The sequence below is a fragment of the Xenopus laevis genome, chromosome 7L (genome assembly GCF_017654675.1).
Source record: "Xenopus laevis strain J_2021 chromosome 7L, Xenopus_laevis_v10.1, whole genome shotgun sequence".
NCBI classification, from domain to species: Eukaryota; Metazoa; Chordata; class Amphibia; order Anura; family Pipidae; genus Xenopus; species Xenopus laevis.
The window spans coordinates 111790727-111818000 of record NC_054383.1 but is presented as its reverse complement, the minus strand read 5'-3'; the positions used below and the strand labels follow the sequence as shown (position 1 = coordinate 111818000).

The 27274-nt window shown below is 38.5% G+C and overlaps 1 protein-coding gene across 2 annotated transcripts; it reads left to right on the top strand.

Annotated features, from left to right (window-relative positions):
• The first annotated feature begins 16309 nt into the window (after window positions 1-16309).
• LOC108696694 (protein XA-1-like) lies at window positions 16310-20775 on the top strand. 2 transcript variants are annotated; one of them, XM_018226280.2, is made up of 4 exons: window positions 16310-16462; window positions 17256-17455; window positions 19390-19542; window positions 20575-20775. In XM_018226280.2, the coding sequence occupies exons 1-4, from the start codon at window positions 16396-16398 to the stop codon at window positions 20764-20766; spliced, it is 612 nt and encodes a 203-aa protein (XP_018081769.1). In that variant the 5' UTR covers window positions 16310-16395; the 3' UTR covers window positions 20767-20775. The 2 variants fall into 2 exon arrangements, with proteins under 2 accessions (XP_018081769.1, XP_018081770.1); XM_018226281.2 differs by having other exon boundaries at window positions 16330-16462; window positions 17259-17455.
• The last annotated feature ends 6499 nt before the right edge of the window (window positions 20776-27274 follow it).

Sequence of the window (27274 nt, the reverse complement as noted above, 5' to 3'; positions counted from 1 at the left end):
GCCTTTGGAGCATAAGCCTGGTATTTGTTCTGGGGGATTGTTAGTATTTGAAAATAAATTATTGTTAGGGGCCCCTACGGTGTTAAATCATGTGCTGGGGGTGCTGTGTTATCCAAGGGGAAGAGGAGGCATATGGATTTAAGGGTATATCTTAATATGACACTTTTTTCACATATGAATGATAAGTGATATCCCTGCAGTAAGCACTAACCATTTGGTTTTTTGGTGTGTTACTACAATTAATGTGGACATGGTCTTGTGGTAACATGGGTGGGGTTTAAACACAGGGAGTGGTCAGCACTGGCTTCCATTATCGGCCCTCCACTACATAGGCCGGAAACATTTTGGCCCTCGGTACCACAGAAGTTGGACACCACTGCCCTACATTTTACTCTTGGTTGTATCCTCGTTACTAATTACTGGTTAGGGACAATAGACATGTACTTTTTATTTTCAAAAGGTGCATTAAAGGGGAACTTTATTAAAATTTAATATAAGCTTCCTCATACTGAAATAAGAAACTTTCTAAATACAATCAATTAAATAATCTGCATTGTTTCAGAAATAATCAAGTTTATCTTCACTATTCCTCTCTCAGCATCTGTTTCTCTTCATTCTCTCTTCATGCAGCAGTTGGGTGTCAGATATTCATTCACAGTTAGATCCAATATATATTATAGGGGGGCTTCTTTCACAGATGAATTAGAGCTCACTCAAATAACTGATTCCAGGACAAACAAAATCTAACAAAATAACTGCCTTTTGCACAAATCCTGCATGTAGAGAGACATTATTTCTGGTGATTTGAATAGAGTAAACTCTAGTACATCTGCTAGGCAAAAAGCGCCCCATATGCTCTCATAAGGCGATTGCCCTAGCCCTAGGCCTCTTTGAACTACATGTATCTATGTAAAGGTGTGAGTCAACCAGAGGACAAACAGAAAACAGAACAGAATGGGAATCCTGCTAAGGGCTATGACAAAAGCCACAATGCTAGAAATTATACTGACACTTAATACTGAGAAAAGCTATATATTGTATAAGGGGTGTGGAAGGGTTATGAAAGACTGGCATGGGACCTGAGAATCAATTACATAGATTATAGTAATACAAGCAGTGCTCAGGAAACACATAAGTGTTGTACCATACAGTATAAAGTTGCTGGATAGTGTTTGTTTCTAAGAAACTGAACACATAAAGGTGTAATCTTTATGTTCTTTAACCCCTGATGATCTTTTCAATGAACATGTATATATAAACAAATATGTACTAATATAGCATTTATTGTTTTAAGCAATGCATGTACCATTGCATAATCATATTTTGATTGGCTTTAGCTAAAGGGGAAAGGAAGTACAGTATATTAATAGTAGGCTCCTTATTTTCGGTTGCGCAAAGTATTTCCACTGTACTCTTCTTACTACCCGGAGGCACTCCTTAATTGTTGTTTACTTGATTTTGTTGTTTATTTTGGTTTATAGTATAGATTCTATTCCGCCACAAAATGTATTATTTTAAACATTGTTCACCTTTCTTTATTTTCCTTCTCCTTATTGCATAAGATTGAATGACCCTTCTTGTTATATTCTAAGCCAGTAATCCATAACCAGTAGCTTGCGAGCAACATATTACTTACCAACCCATTGAATGCTACTTCTAGTGACCTCTGTTCACGTGCTTATTTTTGAATTCCTGGCTTGGAGGTAACATTTGGTTTCATAAAAACCAGGTGTACTGTCAAATAGAGCCTCCCATAGGCTGCTTGTCCATATAAGGGCCACCAAATAGTCAAACACAGCAATTATTTAGCTTCCCCATGGACTTTTTTCATGCTTGTGTTGCTCACCAACTCTTTTAACATTTGAATGTGGTTCACGGGTGAAAAAAAAGTTTGGAGACCCCTGTTCTAAACTTTCGAGGGAATGAAATCATATTAACAACACATACACTATATGGGCAAAATTATGTGGACACCTTCCTGCCCAAAATCTCAGTTCAGAACCAAGGATATTAATGTGAAGTTATTCCTCACTTTGCTGTTCAAAGTACATCTACTTTTCAGAGAAGGCTTTCCAGTAGATGTTGGAACACTTTTAGTGGGATTTGATTCCATTTATATGCAAGAGTTTGGGCACTCATGTCGGTGATGAGGGCTGGCTCACTGGCATTCTAACTCAAATGCCACAGGTGTCCCATTGGGTTGAGGTAAGGGCTTTTTGGAGGTCAGTCCAGGGAAATGAAAAGGCCCCCAAACAGATGCCAGAAAATAGGGAGAACAGAATATCATAATATGGTGTGCCCTGTGCTGACAGTGATGAGTGTGGCTTAAATAGTCATTTCCAGTAATTAAATAGGATGTCCACATACTTGTGCCCATATAGTGTATATGTGATAAAGTTATTATAAAGATACTAGTTATTAAGTTCAGTTATAATAGAAGAATAGGTTGGAATTTAAGAGTTCTCTATGTGCGCTATGTAGAGTTGCACCAAAAGAATCATGCACTAATGACATTTTAATGGCAAAATTCCAACTCTGAAGTCTGTGTTTAGGCGAGCGATGGCACGGAATGTATTGACACAGAATTTTATTAGCTTCAACTGTTTGAATAGGAAACCTGTGTCATATAGGATATTGTAGTTCATACATTAAAGTGAAGTCCTTTAATACATGCATTCTATGTTAAGTACAGGTAATAGCTACTAGCCTACTACAGATTATACACTAAAATAGCATTACAGATTTTAAAAAAACACCCAATATAAGCATGAAAGGGTCGTTCACTTTAGAATGAACTTCTGCTATGATATAGATAACAGTATTCTACGACACTTTGCTGCTGATCTTTTTTTGTGTGTTCTTATTCAAACTATTTTTACAGTTTACCAGTTTTTATGCCTATTTGCTTGTAAATGTCCAGCTAACAATAGAACCTAACAGAGGTTATGTAGTAAGGATGGAAGATAAATATGAGGGAGCCAATCTAGTGACCCTGAAATCCAGATTGCAAAGGCTGACAGGCAGAATAGTTAGGCAAACAATTCAAGAAGAATAGTCCAGTCTATAAAGGACAGCAATGTAAAATATAATTTTATTATATTGGCCCCTTTCTCCTACCTAAGGGACTGTATTTATGGAGGGATTCCTCCATTCCTAGAAGTTATACTCACCTGTGCCACTGATTTTACCTTCTACTATAAATCGGTGTTTTTTCAACTCTTCAAATAAAATTAAAGGTGGCCATACACAGAGATACCCTTTTTTGTAGATTTCGCCAAACGAGCGGATCTCTATGGGGTGCCGTTTGTCCCAAGTACATTCTGTATACAAAACTATCCCTAATACACAGAATGAATGTCTCTCATGTTATAAAAGTATTTGTGACCATACACAGATAAAAAAAATATACAAAAGACTTATTTCTATTAAAGAATGTGAACAAAATCTGGTTCATGCACAAAAGGATGTCATTATATCACAAACTCCATTCTGTACAGTTTAACAAGCAATCTGTCTCACAAATGTATAACCTCCATGTAACGGACACACTTATGTGCAGAGTTACTTACAGAATGAATTATGTAAAAACAAAGTTGGACATAATATATAATAGTGTAACTAACTAGTGCTTGTCAAGCTAGATTTGACTGACAAAATAGATATTTGTGACAGAAAGAAAGATTTTATAGTACAGGATTCATTCTTTCCACAAAATGACAGTTTTGTTTCACAAAACAGATAAAATAACCATTCTGTGAAGCAACACTGTCAGTCACATTCCTGAACCAATAAGAACAAAGCTTATTGCCATATACAAACAAGATGAGAAGTGGCCAGCTCTGCTCCACATGGCTAAGGCAAAGTATCTGACCTGCTATAGAGGGCGCCTTCTAATGTTCCCTGTGCTGCATAGTAATAAACATGAACAAACCTTTCCTAAAAGAGCTGCTGTTAAACACTACAGGTTCATAAATGGAAGTTTTTACAAATGGCTGAGAAATATAATGCTGCACTTCTAATGATTGTAGAAAAAGAAAAGTATGCAAAACATAAATATGATCATTTTAGGCGATATGGCTATTCTTATTGTAGTAACCTGCTTGTGTGGCCATTTTGGTTAAGGGCATTCCTGCTGTTTTGCCATTATCTTATGACTCACTCCTGTTCCTCTTCCTGTCTAAGCTGAGAGTAATAATGGCACAGGCCACACCCGCCTGCGATGTTGTATTAAATGTACCAGAAGTTACTGTGCTTGTCTGGCTGCTTTGCCTGACTCTTAGAGACAATTATAAGTTTTGTATATGATATTTAGACTCCAATGTCTCCTCCTAGCTGTAATCTTGCACCAATTAGCTTGTAGTAGTCTCTTAATAATGTGCTTAGCTATAGTTCAACTACTACATAATAGCTTTAGCCAGAGACTTGGGACTGATCATGTGCACACACATTGTGTATAGTATGATGTGTAGGTTAAATGAGCAGCCACTCCTGAGTACTTTTTTTGTCATGTAGCGCGGCAATTTTTTTTGACCACACCCATTTTTGTGGCCACACCCTGTAATTGCCATGTTCATTTTACAAAGTTTGGCAGGTTATAAAAGTTTGAAAATATTTCTCCTTATCTAAACTGTTAAAATTACTTTTTCTTATCTCAAAATTGTTACAAAGTATTTTAGTTGCACCTGTTAGCTGTACTGGCCTCTCTGCCAAAAGCCAATTAAGTTAGAAATTTTGGACACAATAAAGATCTTTACACTTTGAATTGGTGCCTGCTGGAAGTCTGCGTTCATTGAGTGCCTGCTCCTTTTTACATTTCGGTTTGTCCGCCCCCTATGCTGAGGGCTCAGGGCAGTGCACCTGGGCCGAAACGTGGTAAGTAATTTGTTTACCACATTGAAGTACCCATACTACAGATGACTTCTTGTAAGTTAGAAATTTTTTTTTTTTATAATTCTTTATTTTGAAATTTTTTCAAATCAAAAGGGTACAGAAAAAAAGAGGGTAAATAAAAGAACAAAATGGGGAAAATAATCGGGTTTGGCCACACAAATTTCGCTTACACTTTAAGGTACATCTTTACATATATTGTTTATCTCTTAACCCTTAAATTACAACCCTTAGTGTTATTTGTTTAACTTATCTTTATATTCGATCCATGGGGACCAGATCTTCCAAAATAACTTGCTCTCATTATGATATATAGAAGTTAATTCCTCCATTTCTCTTACAACCTCCACCGCTCTTATCCATTCATTTACTGTGGGGGCTTCTTTTGTCTTCCATTTCTTTGGTATAATGGACTTTGCTGCTTGTACCAAATGGAAAGTGAGAATATCCTCTACCATTTTCGAATGTTCTAAATGGACATTTAGCAGTATAACCGCATAATCCTCTAACTTAATTTTTAAAGTAGTTATTTTATTTATATTTTCTAGGACCTGAGTCCAGAAGTTTTTGAGAACTGGGCATGACACCCAAATATGAGTGTGTGAAGCCTCTATCCCATTACATCTCCAGCATAAATTTGATATCTGTGGGTTCATTTTATTGAGCTTATCCGGTGTATAGTGCCACCTAGTTATCATTTTATATATTGCTTCTCTTATTTTCATGCTCTTTGTCATCTTATCCCCATATTTAAATATTTTTTTCCACGTCCACTCTGATATAGTCATGCCCAGTTCTCTCTCCCAGGATTTACAAAATGTATAACTTTTATTACTCTCTCTATTTAATATCGTCGTGTACATTTTTGATAGGGGTTTATCTAGTTCCTGGTCTTCCTGTATTATTTTTTCCCACTGTGTTAGGGTTCTGTCCCACTCCTTATCTTTATTTATTTGTATAAAATAATGTAGTTGGTAATATCCCCATAAATCCCTGGGGTGTTTCCCCCACCTCCTTTGTATCTCTTCCAATGGAACCAACTTTTTCCCTTTAACTAGGTCTTGTATTCTAGTTGGTCTCTCCTCATATTTCTCCCATCTTGAGAATGCTCCCTTTTCCACCCCTGGTGGGAAATTTGGGTTACGACATAATGGTTGTAATACATAAGGGGTGTTCGTTAGCTGAAGTGCGATTTTGTTACTATGCCATGTTTTCAGAGTCGCCTTAATTAGGAGGTGCTGAGACAGTTCGTCATTTGTTGCCCACTTATCATCCCACAGTAAGTTTTCTAACGGGTATTTGGACCATGCCTGTTCCATCTCACACCAATCTTTTTTCCCTTTTCTTGTAGTCCAATTCCATATTCTTACTAAATGCACAGACAGGGCGTATAGGTAAGGATCTGGTAGTCCCCTCCCTCCTTCCTCCTTTGTTTCTGCCAGTATCTTATAACTTATTCGCACATTCTTCCCCCCCCATATAAAATTATTAATCATTGCTCTCAATGATTTGAAGAAGCTTCGAGGTAAATCAATTGGTAGAGTTTGGAAAAGGTATAATGCTTTAGGCAGCACTATCATTTTGATGGCTTGGATTCTCCCAAACCACGAGATCGTAATATTTTTCCACTTGTCAATAGTCTTTTGTAACATAGTTAGGAGTATACCATAGTTATCCTGATAATATCTTTCGTGGTCCGCACTTAGATTGACCCCTAAATATTTAATATTATAATCCGACCATTTAAAAGGAAAGTTACTTTTCAATTGAGTAACTTTATCCTTTGCAATATTGATATTAAGGATCTCTGATTTTGAATAATTAATTCTAAAGTTCGAAGCTTCTCCAAATCGTCCAAACAAGTTGATCACGTTTGGTATTGTTACTAATGGTTTTGTTATATACATCATCAGATCATCTGCGAATGCTGCACTCTTATATTCTTGCCTCTTAATCTGGAGACCCGAAATATCTCTGTTATTTCGAATGTGTGCTAGTAGAACCTCCATCACTAGGAGAAACAAAAGAGGTGATAAAGGGCAACCCTGACGTGTACCATTATATATCTGAACCCTCTGTGAGAGGATGCCATTAACTTTTATTTTAGCCGATGGTTTATCATATAATGCCATTATTCTATTTCTAAATTGATCCCGAAATCCTAAATTTATCAAGGTTTTTTCTAGAAATACCCAAGAAATTCTATCAAACGCTTTTTCTGCATCTGTCGTTAGCAAGCATAATGGGGTATGTGTTTTTTTTGCGTAGTAGATTGCCGAGATTGTTTTTGTTATGTTGTCTTTTGCTTCCCTTTTAGGTACAAAACCTGCTTGATCTGGATGTATCAGGGAGGGTAAGTATTGTTTCATTCTCTTTCCTAATATTTGAGCATATAATTTCATATCGATATTAATTAAGGATATAGGCCTGTAGCTTGTACATAGCTGCGGGTCTTTATCCTGTTTGGGTATTATAGTTATTAATGCTTCTTGAGCCTGTGAATGAAATTTATTCTTATCTGATATTGAGTTAAAGTATTTATATAGCAGAGGTGATATATCTTCCTTGAATGTTTTGTAGAAGGAAGCTATATAGCCATCTGGTCCTGGACTTTTCCCATTTGGTAGGCTATCTATACCTTCTTCTATTTCTTTATAGGAGAATGGTAATTCTAAATCTATAGCTTGTTCATGCGATAGGGATTTTAAATTAGCTTCTTTGATAAATCTTTCTATTGTTTCCAAATTTTTTAGTGGAGCTTTATTGTTTTGTATTTTATATGATTGATAATATTCCTCAAATGCTGTTACTATTCCCTTAGTATCATAGTGGATTATGTTTTTAGCATTTTTAATGGCTGTAATATTGTTTTGAGATTGTGATGTTTTTAAGATTCTTGCAAAATATTTATTGCATTTATCTCCAAATTCGTACATGTTTTGTTTTGTTCTCAAGTAAGCCTTTTTCACTTTCTGATTTGTTAATGACTTCAACTGTGCTCTTTTTTCCTCTAAGATTTTAAATGTTTTAATTGCTAGAGACTCTTTATGGGCTTGTTCCAGTTGGGTTATTTCTTTTATTACACTTCTAATCTCTTCTTCCCTTTTTTTTTCAGATTTGCTCCCAATGATATCAGGTGACCCCTCAATACACATTTAAGAGTTTCCCATAAAGTCGCCGGGGTGGTATCTTCCGTATTATTATTTTCTACAATTTGGTTTATCCATGTGTGTATTATAACTCTATTTTCCTCTTTGTGTAGTAAATATTCATTTAGTCTCCAGTTAAATTCAATCTTTGCTATCTCTGGTATCCTATAATTTGCTATTATTGGAGAATGATCTGATAGTGTAGATATTGCTATTTCTGATTTTGTGAACAAATGAGCCCATTGTTGTGAAGCCATTATATAATCAATTCTGGAATAAACTTGGTATTTTTTTGAGAAATGTGTGTAGTCCTTTTTTTCCGGGTTAATAATCCTCCATATATCTACTAAATATAAATCAGCTAATGCTTTTTTTACCTTTTTCAAATTTTTATATGAGATGTTGGTTTTTCCCGACGAAGAATCGGACAAGGGATTTAGCATTATATTAAAGTCGCCCCCCAGTATAATTAGTCCTTCCCCAAAATTTTCAAGCTCTCGTAAAACATTCAGTACGAATTGTATTTGTTTACTGTTTGGGGCATATATATTTGCAATCGTACATTTCTGATTTGCTAATTTGCCCTTAACTAAAACAAACCTTCCCTCCGTATCTACTTTATAGTCTATTAATTGGAATGGTAGGTCTTTATGAATTAATGTCATTACACCAGTTGCTTTCTTCCCCGGGTTGTTACTCATATATATGTGTGGGAAATTTTTTAACTTTAACTGTGGCGTATGATTCTGTTTGAAGTGGGTTTCCTGCAGCATGACTATTTTAGCCTTATATTTCTTACATTCAAAGAAAACCTTAGCTCTTTTAATTGGTTCATTAATCCCGTTAACATTTAGAGATAGAATTTTACATTGCATATTGGCCACTTCAGTCATAGACTATATCTAGAATTAACCCTGTTATGGCCTTATCCCTCTGATTATCTACACAGATTGATATACCTTGGTTGTTTAATATCTTATATACTTTGTGGTTTACCCGAAAAAATAAAAAAAAGAAAGGGGAAAAAAAACAGCATAATAAAACAGAAGAAAAACAAACATATACAACACCTCAACCTCTGACCTCCACACATAACAACAATATTTACGCCGCGTCATCATCCTGGGTAACTCTCCCCATGACTGACCGTTCAACCTTGCGGCTCTCGTGGTGTTACCACTATTTTGGATGGTTTTGGCCACCCGAACAACATGAGATGGCGTGATGACTCAACCTCTTGTGCCCTCTCCCACCCCCTCCCGCGAGCCCCTGCCTCCCCCCTCCTCTTTCCCTTTCTCCCCCCGCTCTCCCCGTCCCCCCACAAACTTGCAAAAACAATGTCATTATTCTAAAGAAGTGCATAATGTCTCGTATTTCATACGTTCATACGATACCCGTCTTCATCCTCCTTGGATACTTTTTAAGTTCCTTGCTCTTGCTTGTTTCTTGGTCTTCTCAATATGTCCTCAGATTATAGAAGAGGGGAGAGGGTGGAAAGCGGGAAGAAAAAAAAAAAAAAAAAAAAAAAAAAGGGAATGAGGAAGGAGGGGGGGTCCGGGCCAAAAATAGTCAGGGACCTAAAAAAAAAAAAAAAAAAAAAAAAAAAAAAAAAAAATAGGAAGGGATAGGCCCTTAGGAGAATAAATATAAGGAAGTAAACAAAAGAGGAAAACCAAAAGTTTGGCCATTTAATTTCCTGCTCAATTCTATCCTTTAATTAGCCTTTAAAGGTGAAACTTTTCTTGACTCTGTAATCTTTGTCCAATCCTTCTGGTCGCTCCAATTCAGACCCCAATATTGGTAGTTCTCTTCCGGCCAATCCGTTAATTTAATCTCTGGTAGTCCCAATTTTTTGAGAAAATTGTCCAAGTCCAATGGGGTGCGGAATATTGCCCAAGTCCCTTCTTTTTGTACTCTCAGTGAGAAGGGAAACCCCCATCTATAGAGGATCTTTCTCTCCCTCAATATATCTGTAACAGGTTTCAGTGCCTTTCTTTTCCATAATGTCGACTTTGCCAAATCTTGGTAGAATATAATAGTGTTATCTTCATATATAATATTGTCCACTTCTTTGGCTTTCCTCAATATTTCTTCTTTAATAGCGTAGCTCAACAGACAACATAATATATCTCTAGGCTCGTCTTGGGGTACCCTGTTAGGTTTTTGAATTCTGTGTGCTCTTTCTATCTGTATTTCTGTCACTTTATCTTTGTCCTTATTCAGTATATTATTGAAGATCTGTTGCAAAAAGGTCTTTATATCTTCATTCTGTATTGACTCTGGAACCCCTCTGATTCTTATATTTTTCCTCCTGTTTCTGTTTTCCTGGTCCTCCATATTCCTCGAGATGTCTGCCATCTTTTTTCCCTGTTCTTGTATTTTTGCATATATAGACTTTTGATTGGCCTGTAGTTCTCTTACTTTATCCTCCAGGTCGTCCGTCCTTTCAGCTAGATCAGCTATATCATGTTTAATTCCTTTTATATCTTCCCTAATCGGGATTGTCACTTCAAGTAGCATTTCTCTAATCTCGGTTTTAGTCGGTAAATTGGCAATTTTCGCATATATATCTCCACTGTCCCCCTCACCTTCGCTTTCTGAGTCCCCTTGGACTCTCGTGACTCCAGTCGCTCCTGCCGTACGTTCTTCCCGGTTACTGCGGGTCGGTACCAGCTTTAAGGGTCTGCTTGACCTTTTGTTTTCCGACTAAAGAGCGGTGCTATTTCTGTCTGGCTGGGTTGGGGGCTTTTGGAGATCATTTTTATTTTCTCTTTAATCCCCTCTAACTCCTCGCGATTCTGCTTGTGTGTCCTGCCCATAATCGCTGTTATGTATATATATAAATTTTTTTTTTTTAAAGTTAGAAATTTTGTTTCTTTTTCTGGCTGTTCAGTGCAGAGAAAAGAGGGACTTTCCAGTACAAATGAGGGACTGCAGGCAGAGCTGTTAAAAGAGGGACTGTCCCTCCAAAAAAGGGACAGTTGGGAGGTATGCACTGTGTACATGATCAGTCCCAAGTCTCTGGCTAAAGCTATTATGTAGTAGTTGACATACCTACCAACATTTTGGAAATAAAAAGAGAGACAAAAAATTTTTTTGCATGTAGTGCAGCATTTTTTTTGACCACACCCATTTTGTGGCCGCACCCCCTAATTACCATGTTCATTTTACAAAGTTTGGCAGGTTATAAAAATCTGAAAATATTTCTCCTTATCTAAACTGTTAAATTTACTTATTTTCTTATCTCAAAATTGTTATAAAGCATCTTAGTTGCACCTGTTAGCTGTACTGGCCTCTCTGCCAAAAGCCAATTTAGTTAGAAACTTTGTTTCTTTTTCTGGCTGTTCAGTGCAGAGAAAAGAGGGACTTTCCAGTACAAATGAGGGACTGCAGGCTGAGCTGTTAAAAGAGGGACTGTCCCTCTGAAAAAGGGACAGTTGGGAGGTATGTGTGCACATGATCAGTCCCAAGTCTCTGGCTAAAGCTATTATGTAGTAGTTGAACTATAGCTAAGCACATTATTAAGAGACTACTACAAGCTAATTGGTGCAAGATTACAGCTAGGAGGAGACATTGGAGTCTAACTATCATATACAAAACTTATAACTGACTCTGAGAGTCAGGCAAAGCAGCCAGACAAGCACAGTAACTTCTGGTACATTTAATAGAAGATGGCAGGTGGGTGTGGCCTGTCCCATTATTGCTCTCAGCTTAGACAGGAAGAGGAACAGGAGTGAGTCATAAGATAATGGCAAAACAGCAGGAATGCCCTTAACCAAAATGGCCACACAAGCAGGTTACTACAATAAGAATAGCCATATCGCCTAAAATGATCATATTTATGTTTTGCATACTTTTCTTTCTCTACAATCATTATAAGTGCAGCATTATATTTCTCAGCCATTTGTAAAAACTTCCATTTATGAACCTGTAGTGTTTAACAGCAGCTCTTTTAGGAAAGGTTTGTTCATGTTTATTACTATGCAGCACAGGGAACATTAGAAGGCGCCCTCTATAGCAGGTCAGATACTTTGCCTTAGCCATGTGGAGCAGAGCTGGCCACTTCTCATCTTGTTTGTATATGGCAATAAGCTTTGTTCTTATTGGTTCAGGAATGTGACTGACAGTGTTGCTTCACAGAATGGTTATTTTATCTGTTTTGTGAAACAGAACTGTCATTTTGTGGAAAGAATGAATCCTGTACTATAAAATCTTGCTTTGTGTCACAGATATCTATTTTGTCAGTCAAATCTAGCTTGACAAGCACTAGTTAGTTACACTATTATATATTATGTCCAACTTTGTTTTTACATAATTCATTCTGTAAGTAACTCTGCACATAAGTGTGTCCGTTACATGGAGGTTATATATTTGTGAGACAGATTGCTTGTTAAACTGTACAGAATGGAGTTTGTGATATAATGACATCCTTTTGTGCACTAACCAGATTTTGTTTTCATTCTTTAATAGAAATAAGTCTTTTGTATATTATTTTTCTCTGTGTATGGTCACAAATACTTATATAACATGAGAGACATTCATTCTGTGTATTAGGGATAGTTTTGTATACAGAATGTATTTGGGACAAACGGCACCCCATAGATCTCTCCCTAATATGCCCACATTGAGGTGGCTGATCCGTTCTTTCGGCCTTTGGCCAGATATCTATCGTGGAAGCCCGTTGTAAGGCCCCACATAAGCTGCTGATTCGGTCTGTCGGCAGCTTTTATCAGCTCGTGTATGGCCAGCTTTAGGCATAGGTTGACTGCAAACATGTACTTTTTTTTTACAAACTGTATACAATATTTTGGATTTTTTAAATAGGGCCTGTGAGTGCGGTTTTTATGCATACTTCTATATATGGTTTGTTTTTGGTACCCTGGCCAATTGTTTGTATATGTTTTACAATTTTTGCAGGTCCGGACTGGCAATCTGTGGGTTCTGGCAAATGCCAGAGGGGCTACTGTAAGTTGCCATAGACAGTCACTATTTATTGGGCTGCTTGGGCCTCTGTGTACTTGGAATGCCAGGGCCTACTGTGAATCCCAGTCCGGACTTGGTTTGTTGTGTTTATATAAATGTATTCCAGGTATCCAGAGTAAGGCATATAACTGATTTGTCAGTGAGCCTTCCAAATAAGTCTGTCCTCATATTCTGTGAAATACTGCGTAGGAAAAAAATGTTCTTAAGCCTCTTTTAAAACTAAAAAGACCCCGCAATTATTGTTATTATTAAAATATAAAACCTGTATATAGAACTGCTAGGAATAGGTCTATTTTCTAAACTGAACAGTTATGCAGTCACCCCATGCCACCATCATCTATACTCCGCCGTGTACATGCAGCACTGCTTGAGAAATTAGGTCCTAGAGCAAAGATAAACAACCCGTTACCCTAAAGATATATACATCTTCTCAACCAATGTTCAAAAAGGTGAGATCCATTATTGTAACCCCATGTTACAATCTTGCAAAAGAAGTAGCACAACCAAGGAAGTGGGGATCTAGTTTCCATTTGTGAGTCAATATAAAGAGAATTCACAAGAATACATTTTTGATTCCCATTTAGCAACTGAAATGTTTTTTTTTTTAGAAATACACCACTGCAATTTGAATTTATTCCAGATTTTTACCAGCAGGTGTTGAGAACCAGTTTTTCAAAAATCAATTGAGCTATTATTAGCATATGTTTACAGAGAATGACCCATAGTGGAAATTACAGTCTAATGTCCCTTCCATGGGCAAAGGAACACTAAAGGGTACACCCTTTGTGGAAAATCTGAAAGAATAAAACAACATATATATTTAGTTTATCATTGAGGAAAATCTCAGGAGTAATAGGAAATGTTGGACTGCACTTAACAGGAATTAAATAAGCAAACACATAAAGTACCATAATCATGAGAAATTCAAACCACAGGTGACCTTACACATACATAAAGATCTGAATTTGATCTGGTGAATCTAAAGGTGGCCATACACTGTAAGATCGGATCTTTTCCCTGATATGCCCACCAACGGCAGGGTGATATCAGGTTAATCCAATCGTTCGGCGCTAGGGCCAAATGATCTGATCATAACCATGGCAATGGGCGATGATGGGTTGTAGGACCACAGCAACTAGCCAATGCGGTCCTTAATAACAGGAAATCCTATCCTATGGATAACTGGTTGATTTTTGGCCAGATATCGATCAGGCAGACCCGTTGGAAGATCCCACACATAGGCAGATAAGCTGCCAAAGCGGTCAAAAGGACCAATATCAGCAGCTTTAATCTGTCAGTGTATGGCCACCCTGCAGTATGGATACACGTGCCAGTCTTCCATCTTGAAGCAGTCCATGCCCCCTGATTTGATCAGGGCTCCTGACATGACTCCTGCCTGTATCCCCCTGGTGGCAGCACTGATCATGCTCAAAGGTTTCTCTTTCCATAGTACCTGGGAATGACTCAATTTTGTCCTTTTGATTGTGTAATAGCATGTGACATCGCCAGTTACAAACCTGCTGTGTTAGGTATGTGTGGGGAGTGTAAATGCTGTGCTGTATTTAGCATCATGTATACAGTATATTTAGGTATCGACAATGCCATACATACCTACCTCCTAAACCCTACTAATTCATGTGACACCTATAAACTGCATACCTCTTCTTTGGGTTATTTCTGCTTGAGTCATAGTTAGGGAAACAGGGTCAGACAGTTATTTTGCTTATTTGCACTTAAGATAAAACTGAATGGCTGATCCAGCAGCAATGTTTTCATATGCCGTAACATTTTTATAAGTTAAACGTCAAAGCGATCCATAAACCCCTTCCCTAACCAATAAACATAATAGAGCAGGTACCAGAGATTGTAGCAAGAAGAACTAATGTTACTGTTGAAGATGGTTCCTTGGTCTCTTCACCTTCAGGTGTTCACAGAGTGGGCAGCTCTGTTTCCATTTTACTGCCAGATCTCCTCCACATTTTACAGGAGAATCCCACCCACATCCTCTGTGTTGGATGTTTTATGTGGAATAATGAACCCCCTTTGTAATACATATGGTTATTATAAGGCACCAAGGAGTTCCATGACCAGGGCTGTATTCTGGTTTGGTGCTGCCCTAGGTACCGTTGGTTGGTACGCTTGTGACGTCACCCACCGCAATCCACACCCGATACCCCCTTACATGGATATAATTTACAGGATATTCATGGTGTGTATTATTCATATATAAATATGGAATTGAGGTCCTAGGATTTGGTCTTTGTCAACCAGGCGTTGTGTTTTGTTAAATTTATTTTACATGACTATGGATCTGACGTCTGGGTGTTTGTTGACATAGTTTGGTAAACAGTAAACCTGTAGGGTACTTTGCTTAATAGCAATTAATGATAATTAAAAATTAATCTGATTTCCACAAACTCTCCATTATGTTTCAGAAATTGCGGCCAACAAGGCAGCTTCATACATATATGGTGGGAATGCTCCAAAGCTGTCCAATTCTGGATCCGTGTATACACATTGATAACAAATGTTACAGGGCTAACGCTTTGGAAAAACCCTTCGGAAGCATTAATACATAAGAGAACTCCAGGAGGCAACAAACACCTCAGGAAACTGATAACACATTTTTTTCGGCCTCAAAACAGGTCATAGCATCTTCCTGAAAATCCTGGACTTCCAAATGGTAAAAACCAAAATGGACAACATGTTAGTCCTGGAAAAGATGACCAGCCTGAAAACAGCCTCTCAAAAATACTTTGATAAAGTCTGGACACCATGGATGACCTACAGAAATATGTATCAAGTGTACCCCTATTAACCAACTCTACCCACTTTGAGGTCAACCCCAACCCTAATCTTGATAAAGGTATAAACACAAAATGACAGTACTCATGAAAGCAAGTTTTAGAAAATGTTTATTGTTATTTGTTATATGGTTCAGGCAAACAAATGTACGATTTCTGTGCCTATATATTCCTGCAAGCTGGGAATTGTCCAGATCTTGCAGTCCCAGGAACATGTTTGTATGTTATGTTCTAGGAGGTCGTTGCTGTTATTTATCTGTGGCACAGGAGGTGGAATTGCTGGGGCAACACAGAAAAAGGCATCACTAATAATCTCTAAATAATGTGTCTGGTCAAAGAGTTTACACCATAAGTTTGTTTAGTGATGAGGCGCCACACCTGTAACTCTATCACCCTTTTTTCCTTTTGCAGTCACATTTTTGCTTAATCATGCTAACCCCTGATTGGCTGCTAAAATCATTTCTACACGGGGCGTAGACAATGAAGAGCTTTAAAAGTCACCTGTGGCTGCCTCTTCATACAAAGCAAACCCGCTCCTCTCATTTGAAGAGTAAAAGAAGGGATTTCCAGCTATGCTCTGCTACGTTCTGCTGCTTGCCCTAGTGGCCCAGGGCTGGAGCCACCCTCCAGGGAAGCCAGGTGAGCATCTATCCTATAAAGGGGCATACTGCAAGGTTTTTTAGGGGTAAGCATTGATCTGCTCATGCATTTATGTATTATTCCAAAAGGGATTCTTACTTTTTTTTTTTTAAAGTACAGGTGTGGGATCCATTATCCAGAAACCCGTTATCCAGAAACTTGTTATCCAGAAAGCTCTAAAAGACCATTTCCCATAGACAATTGAAATTTGTAATTTTTCTCTGTAGTAATAAAACAGTACCTTATACTTGATCCAAACTAAGAAATAATGAATCCTTATTGAAAGCAAAACCAGCCTATTGGGTTTATTTAATGTTTACATGATTTTCTAGTAGACTTAAGGTATGAAGATCCAAATTAAGGAAAGATCCGTTATCCGGAAAAACCCAGGTCCTGAGCATGCTGGATAACAAGTCCTATACCTGTACTAAAAGGCTGTACAGTAAAGAGCTGATTTTTAAACTTTGTACTACTAACTAAGTTGTTACTGACACTTTCCTATAAGGAATTGTCAGTATATAAATGTTAATTTTTTTTATAGGGTTATAGGATTAAGCTATTTTTATTTTTAAAGATCATATATTAAACTGTGTGTGTGTGTGGCTGGTCATCCTATATTGTCATTGTGCTCTGTGGATTTCTAAGGTTTGGTATATAATGGAAATGATAATTACAATTCTATATTAGATAAATCACAGTTAAAGTATCAAAGTGTAAAAGGTAACCAAAACTAATTTTATTGTTGAACTGATATCTGTAATTTATTTTCATTTAATCTTTTCTTACAATCAAGTAGATGGTTCTGCGGTCTTTAGGCCTCCTCCTCCTCCACCTAAAGGCACCGGCCTTCCTCCACCTAAAGGCACCGGCCTTCCTCCACCTAAAGGCACCGGCCTTCCTCCACCTGTCAGCCATGACCTGAAGAACCCATTGGGACACCCCGAGGAGATCAGGACTGGAGCACCCTTATCTCCAAGAAATCCACCCAATGAGGTGAGAAAAGCAATTTAGAATTTGATTTGATTTGACCATTTATGACTAGTGCAAAGTTGGTGGTCAGCTGGGCATTGTAGTGTATCAAGATCTGGAGGTTTCAGGCTGACAGTGATCTAAAGCCTCCGTACATCATGTTTCCCACTTTATCCACTCATCATTTTTACTGATAACATTGATAAAAGTTTAAGGAGTGTCTCATTTTGAATGATAACATTTCAGCACCCATAGTAATTGTACAGTTGCATTTACACAAGGATCTTAGAGAGCATTATGGGATTTGTAGTCTTTTTTTTAAAATTTGTTGCAGGAATAAAACTAAGATTAAAAGGGTTGATCACCTTTAAATTAATTTACAGTATCATGTAGAGAGTGATATTCTGAGACAATTTGCAATTGGTTTTCATATATTATTATTTCAGTTTTTTGAGTTATTCAGCTTTTTATTTAGCAGCTCTCTAGTTTGCAATCTGGTTGCCAGGGTCCAAATTATCCGAGCAACCATGCAATGATTTGATAATGAATAAAAGAGGGCCTGAATAGAAAGAGGCGTAATGAAAGTAGCAATCACAATAAATTTGTAGCCTTAGGGCTCTTACACACGGCCGTTCCGACCTGCGCTCCCCTGCGTTCCGTTTGTTGGCGTTCAGCCGCAGGGGAGCGCAGGAATAGACGCAAGTAATGATTTGAAATGCTAAAACAATTAGGGTGCAAATTATACACAATGCAGCTTAAAATCTATGGCCAATTGGTGCTCCCTAACTGGAACACCTGATGACACACAAGCTAGGGGACATCTGGAGGGATGTCGTCATTGTGACCCCAGACCTAAAATAACAACAGTAATTCTTGCAATGGGTTAGTGCAGGAGGTTAGGTGAATATTAGACACCATCATACAATTCAGTTTATCTAATAAAAGCACCAAAGGTTGCAGTATGGTCTAGCAGCTCATGGCAACCAGTCAGCAGTTAGCATATAATACACAAAAGCCATGAATATCTTGTAAATTATATCCTTATAAACGGTGAGTTCTGATGTCATCAGTTATAAACGGTGAGTTCTGATGTCATTTCTGTCACATGACTCACTAAAACTTGTGTATTATAATAAATAAAGTACCCCCAGTTGCAAAATATGAGGATATAAGAAGTTACCTCGGAGTTCCATGACCTGTATAAAAACACTCGGCCTTCGGCCTCGTGTTTTTATATGGTCATGAAACTCCTCATTAACTTATAATATCCTTATATTTTACAAGAGGGGGTACTTTATTCACTATATATTGGTCCAAGTGTTTGCACTTAAGTCCTGTACCCATTAGCAACTAATCAGCAGGTACCATTCACCTGTTGGAAATAACACATCTGATTGGTGGCTGTGGGTTATCAGTTCTCAAGCACTGACATTTTTCTGTGTTCAGCCGCAGGGGAGCGCAGGAATAGACGCATTAAGTTATTTTCAATGGGACTGTACTCACACAGGCGTGTGTAGGCGCCGAACGCAGGTTGAGGCGCAACATGCTGCATTTTTCCTGCGTTCGGTGCCTACACGCGCCTGTGTGAGTACAGCCCCATTGGAAAAAATTCGTCTATTCCTGTGCTCCCCTGCGGCTGAACACAGAAAAACGGAACGCAGGGGAGCGCAGCTTCAACCGCTCATCAATAAGAGCCCTAACACTTGGTCACCAGGAAAGGGCTAGCCCAGGATTTATTACATTAAAGCTCATTACGGGAAATGTATTGCTTTGTCCCTTGTCTGTAAACAGAGAACATCTGAGTTGCAGCAACTGCTTATCTTTTCCTTTATAAAGTATTTAATGCTAATTTTTATTATACAAGCGATATAGATGAGAATAGGATCGTTTTACTTGTTTATATTTGAAATAGTACATTGGTTTTAAGTCAGCTGATCAATCAATTGATTCATTTCTAGCATGGCAGGCACAAGAGGCACCTGGATCATGGGAAAGTCGCCCCTACTGGAGTCCCACATCACACAGGAGTCCACAGCAACAGTGGTGAAATAAGCCACCCTCCCAGACCAGACCATTCTGCCATTCCCCACAAGCCACACAACAAACCTGAGGTGAGCAAAGCAATAAGCATTGTAGTTTTGCAGCTTTTTGGGACTAACAGTGCTTACTTTGTGATATAGGTTCCCCTGTGAATTGTGGGTTTATGTCCTGCATATACAGGTATGGGATCCATTTTCCGGAAACCCATTATTCAGAAAGCTACGAATTATGGATAGGCCGTCTCCCTTAGATTCAATTACATCCGAATAATCCAAATTTTTTTTAAAAAATAATTTCCTTTTTCTCTGCATTAAAACAAAAATCAGTCTGTTGGGTTTATGTAATGTTTAAATGATTTTCTAGTAGATCTAAGGTATGAAGATCGACATTACATAAAGATTTGTTATCCGGAAAAACCCAGGTCCCGAGCATTCTGGATAATAGGTCCCATACCTGTATTAGTCTTCAACTATAGAGTGTGGCATTTGCAAGGATATATTGCAGCTCCCTTTGTAATACTGTTTTTTCGTTTCTGCCTAAAGTCCCCTGTTTGTTATAATAATATTATTCTCATGTGCTGTACAGTTTACTGTTATATATTATCTAGAATGATGACACACATATATATATATAAATATCTAGATATATCTAGTGTGTATGTGCCTGATGACATGGCAGCAATTAGGGCTCAGTGCAAATTCTAATTCCCACAATTTTAATGGTGTGACTGAACACTTCACAGGGGATTATGGGATATGTAGTGTTTTCCTATGCCAATGCTGAGTGACCTGTACTGCAACATTCTTAGCAATGCAGTGGCAGAACAATGGTTTAAACAGCAGAATTCCTTCACTGTGGGGCAGCTGTTCTAACTGTACAGTTATGCTTTCAAAATGTTAATGTGTGTATTATAAAGGATAAGATTTTCTCTTTTCTAGTTTATACGGATATTTGACATCACCTTGTCCTGTATGAAGTGACTTCCAATATCCTTATATACACAAGGTGCTAATAAGGTTCTTAAATCATGAAATGTAAAAATAAGATCAGTTTACTATTTTATATTTGAAATGATAAATACTGATACATTGTTCCATCCACAGCACGGAAGGCACAGGAGAGATCTTCACCGCGGCAAAGCTGACCCTACTGGGGTTCCTCATCATACAGAAGAATCCTACAGTGGTGAAATAAGCCACCCTCCCAAACCAGACCATTCCGCCTTTACCCATAATGACAAGTCAAGTGAAAAAAAGAGACCAGGACACGGCCCTGGGAAAGGAAAGAAGCATTAGTAAACATCAGTACGTCTGCAGTTATACAGTTGTCTCTACAAATGATCTACTGCTTTATTAATACTAGTATTAAGTCCTGCCACTGAATGACACATGAAGAGTGAAATTAGAAGAGAGTAAGGGTTTTATAGTATAATGCTAGGCAAATACTTCCTTGGGCCCAGCAACTCATAGAGACTGTGCAGCAGTTTATTTTACCGATCTAGTACATTATAACAATTGGTTGCTATGGGTTACAGGAGTATGACAAGATTGAGTAGGTATTTTTATTTAGTAGAATTGAATTAAATTATCTGTAAACCTTTTGAAATCTGTTGATGAACTTGTAGGCTGTAAAGCCACCGAAAGGATTCTGCAAAACTACAGGGTGAACTAAATATAAGCAGGGGCAAATCAACAATGAGGCCAATATAGGTCCATCATTAAGGGCTCTTACAGACGAGCGTTTTTACCTGCGCTCCCCTGCGTTCCGTTTTTCTGCGTTCAGCCGCAGGGGAGCGCAGGAATAGACGCATTACATTTTTTCCAATGGGGCTGTACTCACACAGGCGCGTGTAGGCACCGAACGCAGGTTGAGACGCAACATGCTGCATTTTTCCTGCGTTCGGCGCCTACAAGCGCCTGTGTGAGTACAGCCCCATTGTAAAAAATGTAATGCGTCTATTCCTGCGCTCCCCTGCGGCTGAACGCAGAAAAACGGAACCCTATGGGTTCAAGCACATGGGCAGAATCAGGCAGATTTAGTCGCCTGGCTACTAATCGCCTCTTCTGCGGGACGACAATCTTCGATTTCCGAAGTTGCCTCATGAGGAAACTTGGGGCGACTTCGGAAATCGAAGTGCGGCGAGTGCATTGGCGCTGGCGTTTTCTCATTATAGCAGGGGGAAGGCAGTTCGGGGAGATCGTCGCCCCGAAGAAGAGGTGATTAGTTGCCAGGCGACTAAATCTCCCTGAATCTGCCGTATGCTTGAACCCATAGAACTAAGTTCCAGTCAAAGGGAGCAAAGGACTATTACTATGTCAAATGTTTGCTTTTGTGCGAAGCTATTGAAATCAAATGCATTTATTCCAGGGTGTGAGTATGTGGTAAGGTGTCACAATACATTATATTTCCCTGCAGCTGTCAGTCTGTGTGTACATTATATTGTTAATCTTCAAAATTCTTTTGAAGCGTATGTCCATAATGCAGTGTTTAGATCCCCTTTAATCCAGCCCTGCATGGATCCCAAACATAACTTGAATTAGTACAGTATTACAGTAATATACAATATCTAACATTGCTTGAATAGATATGCTGCAATGGGTGTAGCACTGCAGTGTACTTATACTCGTGAACTGTTTTCTTTTACAGACAAGAAAAACAAAGATGAAACAAAGATAATACCAAGCAGACTGGATGCATATATTATTTAGAGTTATGCAAATACCAATAAAATCATGCTAAATATTTTGTGCCTTTGTTTTTTTTAATCATCAGCCAAATGCCGTCAGTGCTCCTGCCATTTTTGCTTAAAGGAAAACTAATGATAGAAATTATGTATTTTAAATACTGAACTTGAGTTGTCCACATGGTCCCCACTCTGTTTTCTTTTTAGGTTATTTTTTGTGTGTCAGTGGCACTGCACGTGCTCAGTGGGCTATGAACTACTACTAAGATGTGAATATGTCTTTATGCACAGGCTGTGAGCAGAATTTGTCCATAATTGTGCTTAGTACAGGGGAAATACCTATGCTGACATACTATATACAGTATCTGTTATTTCTCCATGAAAATGCTATATATAAATAAGGAATAATAGAGTCCTGCTGTTTCTTTTGCTGTGTTTGCAAGACCCCCAAATGACAAACAATGGCCTGGGCCAGCCACCTATGACCCCCTTTGGTGTCTTGTAAAAAAAGCAGATGTGCAAAAGAGCTATGAGAGCTGATTAAAAAAAGAGAGGAAAAAGATACAATGGAAGTCTGTTGAAAGGCAGAATCTGTGAGCAGAATAATATTAAAGCAATTATCTGTATTTAAAGAGAAATACAAAGCAATGCTGTAGGACAACTATTAGAATCAATAAATCAATAAATATTACTGGTAAGCATGCCGGAGACCTCTAGTGACCAAACAGAGGTAAAAGCATAAACTCAATCATTTCTCCAAGGCATGCTAGTAGGTAAAAAAATATATTTTATTCACATCAATAGTTAAAAGACATGGATAGTATCCCCTCTAACGCCTAACGCGTTTCATGCTTACCCAGCACTTAGTCATAGGCAGAATCCAATACAAAGCAATGCTGTAGGACAACTATTAGAATCAATAAATCAATAAATATTACTGGTAAGCATGCCGGAGACCTCTAGTGACCAAACAGAGGTAAAAGCATAAACTCAATAATTTCTCCAAGGCATGCTAGTAGGTAAAAAAATATATTTTATTCACATCAATAGTTAAAAGACATGGATAGTATCCCCTCTAACGCCTAACGCGTTTCATGCTTACCCAGCACTTAGTCATAGGCAGAATCCAACTAGTCTCTCTTGCTCTGTTCCTTAAGTACTAGCACATGTAGTCCCTCCCCTTAGTAAAACCAATCACAAGCATATGTTACAATTGCCATATATCATCCAATGGACTACTGGCTTTGTTCAGATACAATGATCTATGTGTTAGATAATCCATGTTACAGGGCATGTACAAAAATATAATTAAAAAATGGTCATGTATAAGTACCTAAATATAACAAGTCACATCAAATATATAATTGAGGCCTAGTGGCAACCTGGTTTGTAGGTGAAAAATCCAATAGACCTCTCTTTTCTTTAATTTCATCAGAAGGTCACCCCCTCTAATGCCTGTCTTAATTTGTTCTATTCCTTGTATGGAAAAATACTGTAAATTACTATTATTACATTCTTGGAAGTGCCTAGTGACATTGGTTTTGCTGCTTAATTTAGTATTACTCACTTGATTGATATGTTCCCTGATACGTTCTTTCAATGATCTAATAGTGCAACCTACATATTGCTTACCACACTTAGTGCAAGTAATAAGGTAAACTATCCCCTTACTGCAACAATTGATATAATGTTTAATTTTGTATGTAGTTGTAGTCACAGTTGAATTAAACTCTCCAGAAACTCTCTCTCAAGAAAGTATTTACATGTGACACAACGATTGTGCCCACACTTAAAGCAACTGCTGTATCTCAAAAAATCCTGTTTGCTGCTGTTTTTCTCTTTGAATAGGCTCGGAGACAATGAGTCACCTAGGGTGTAGGCACGTCTTGCTACACATCCTATTCCCGGATCTAGTGCCCTACAGAAATCACTATCAGCGTATAATATAGGCAAAAACGTTTTTACTGTTTTAACAATTTTTTTGTATTGTCTGCTGTATCGTGTAATAAAAGAAATTCTTTGGCCAAATTCTTTCTTGTGTATTTTATTCTGTGGGGTCAAAAGAGTATCCCTGTCAGTGGTTTCAGCTCTAGTATAGGCCCTCTGAATTGACCTATTGTTGTACCCCCTTTCTTTAAATCTGTCCCTCATTTCGTCTGCCTTGATTTTGAATTCACCCAGAGTAGAGCAGTTTCTGCGCAATCGCAGGAACTGTCCTATTGGAATTCCAGCTATTTGACTCCTTGGATGGCAAGACTGTGCGTGAAGCAGAGTATTACCACTGCATGGTTTCCGATAAATTGTAGTATGTATGGTATTGGCTTTAGTCATCAATTTAACATCCAAAAATTCTATTTCCTCCTTAGAGAATGTGTCTGTAAATCTTAGATTCAGATCATTGGTGTTAATATCCGCTACAAATTCTCTGAACTTCTGTTCTCCTCCTGTCCAAATACACAGCAAATCGTCAATATAACGAATATAGAATTTTAGATGTTGATTACTAATTGATGTCATATAGGTTTCTTCCCACCACCCCATATAGAGGTTGGCGAAGGAGGGCGCAAATTTGGCTCTCATAGCCGTCCCACACTGTTGCAAGTAGTATTGACCATTGAACAGGAAATAGTTGTGTTTCAATAAAAAACCTATAGCTTTTAGGAGAAAGTCTTTCAACTCTTCTGTATATTTACTGTATTTATCCAAATGAAATTTAATGGCCTCCAATCCCTTGTCGTATGGAATAGAAGAGTAGAGTGAGGCCACATCAAGTGTGGCCCAACTATACTCCCCATGCCACACGATCTTTTCAAGTTTGTCAAGTACATCTGTGGTATCCCTGACATAGCTCGTCAGTCGTAACACCAATGGCTGCAAGTGAGCATCTATCCATTTGGACAGATGTTCATTCAATGAGCCTATTCCGGATACAATTGGCCTACCAATTGGTGGCCTTTGGCTTTTGTGTACTTTAGGTAAATGATAAAAAGTGGGTATAACAGGAGAACTCGGTATGAGATAATCTTTGATTATATCAGTAATCAACTCCTTTGAATAAGCTAGCTCCACCAATGTCACTATTTTGTGTAAAAAAATTTCAGTAGGGTTCCTTTCCAACAATAGATAGGCTCCTCTATCTTCAAGTTGCCTCAAGGCCTCATCCTTATATGTTACAGCATCTAGTACTACTACCATTCCACCCTTGTCTGCATTCTTTATGACTATGGAGCTGTCTTCCTGTAGTTCCTTGAGTGCAGCTTTTTCTTTTACTGTCAAGTTAGAGGACCATTGAGTGTCTGTAGTTCCCTTAGGTCTGGGCCAGGACCTTTACAGGACACAACTCACTGTTACTAGCAGATCTCCACAGACAACTGAACTCAACTGGACTGACACGAGCATGCAGATTTCACTGAAGTTTATTCCCAAAACTGAGTCTACCATACACAGATCAGACCAGTAGGTCAGAGAATATTTCTATCACCAGGGTTGGTTAGGCAGTAAAAAGCTGGCCATAGACGCAAAGATCTGAATCCTCGATTCGTACGATTTTCGAACCGTGTGTGGAGAGACCCGACATTTTTCGTCCGGCGGAGATCGGTCATTTGGTCGATCAGACAGGTTAGAAAATTTCTGTCGGCTGCCGATAATATCTCTGCGTGTATTGCCGATCGTACGATTTTCAGTGCGGACTGTCACTAGCTTTGGTTGGACATAGATATCGTACGATTGCTGTCAGGGGCAGAACATCGGCTCATCTGTTCTTTAACTAATCTGACTGGTAAGACTTTGATCTGAATGGTTAGTGGCGGGTCGGGAGATGGAACAAGAAAAGCGAAGCACCGGGAGAATTCAGTAAAATGTAAAAAAATGAAATTTTATTCAATAGACATGTAAAAACCAGTTACAGCAGCAACCCGTGGCTGCCCGCTTAACGCGTTTCGTGGCGTCCTGCCACTTCATCAGAAGGTCGGGAGATGGGAAAGTGATACCTAAGATCAGGTCTGGACTGAGATTCAAAATAGGCCCTGGCATTTCAGCTACACAGAGGCCCAAACAGCACCTCACCAGCCCAATTAATAGTGCCTGTCTATGGCAACTTTCAGCAGCCCCTCTGGCATTTGCTAGAACCCACAGATTGCCAGTCCGGGCCTGCCTAAGATGGCTGCTAACTGTAAACTGGGAACAGTTTAAGAGGGGAGGGGGGTTAAGGGTCACAGCATCTTCCTGGACTAGAGGGTGGGGTGATGCAGCACACAACAATAACAAAAAGAGAAGTTGTGTGTAAACTAACATAAAGGTCTTCGCAAAGTGGAAGAAATGAAGGTGCAAAGTAGTGAAACTACAACTCCCACAAGCTACTGTGCATAAACCAATAAAGAAATGGGCACCAGGAGGTTCTTGCAGTCAAACAGAATAAACAAATGATCCACAGGTTTTGTACTGACATGTCACAGAGGCACCAGTAGATAGTCATGACATGACTACAATATGTCCCTCAGAGACAGCACAGTGGCTTTGGTTTACCCAGGCTCCCTGGAAACATCCAGCTGGATCAGCAACCAGAAGCCAAGAGGAAGATTCACCCCTTCTCACTCACTATACCAAAGTGTGACAGGAAGTGGTCACAACACCTCTTGGCCAATAGCACAACTATGCAAATTACATCAAGCTACATGGGCATCTGCCCAGCAACTAGGGAGATCAGGAATTGTATGGATTCAAAGCCATTCTTCGTAGTATTCATCAGAAGGGAACATCCCTTAGCAAATAAACTCCTGCAGAATGTAATATGGGCTTTGCAACAAACTATAGCTAGTGAATCTGTACTATTGTCATATTATACAATAATTATAATGATCTCCTTCAGACCAGAAAATGGAGGCTAGTGGGCCAGAGGATCCGCATCAATTTTGCATTCCTTCTGCTGGGATGGGACACAATAGGGTTTTTGTACTAAAATCAGAATGAATATGTTTTTATGAGGTTTATATATTTATAATTTTAGAGCGTTGTGAGGTTTTTCATACCTCAAATATTTTCCAATTTAAGAAAAAACTTGAATCAGTGAATTCGGGGTAGGACAACCTGAAAAGTCAAATTAATCGATTTTCCCGCAGGAA

Excerpts from the sequence above, each read along its gene's own strand:
- LOC108696694 (XM_018226280.2), top strand. The coding sequence starts at position 16,396 with ATGCTCTGCTACGTTCTGCTGCTTGCCCTAGTGGCCCAGGGCTGGAGC. Across the intron at positions 16,463-17,255 it reads CCACCCTCCAGGGAAGCCAG|TAGATGGTTCTGCGGTCTTT; the intron begins GTGAGCATCTAT and ends CTTACAATCAAG. Across the intron at positions 19,543-20,574 it reads AGCCACACAACAAACCTGAG|CACGGAAGGCACAGGAGAGA; the intron begins GTGAGCAAAGCA and ends TTCCATCCACAG.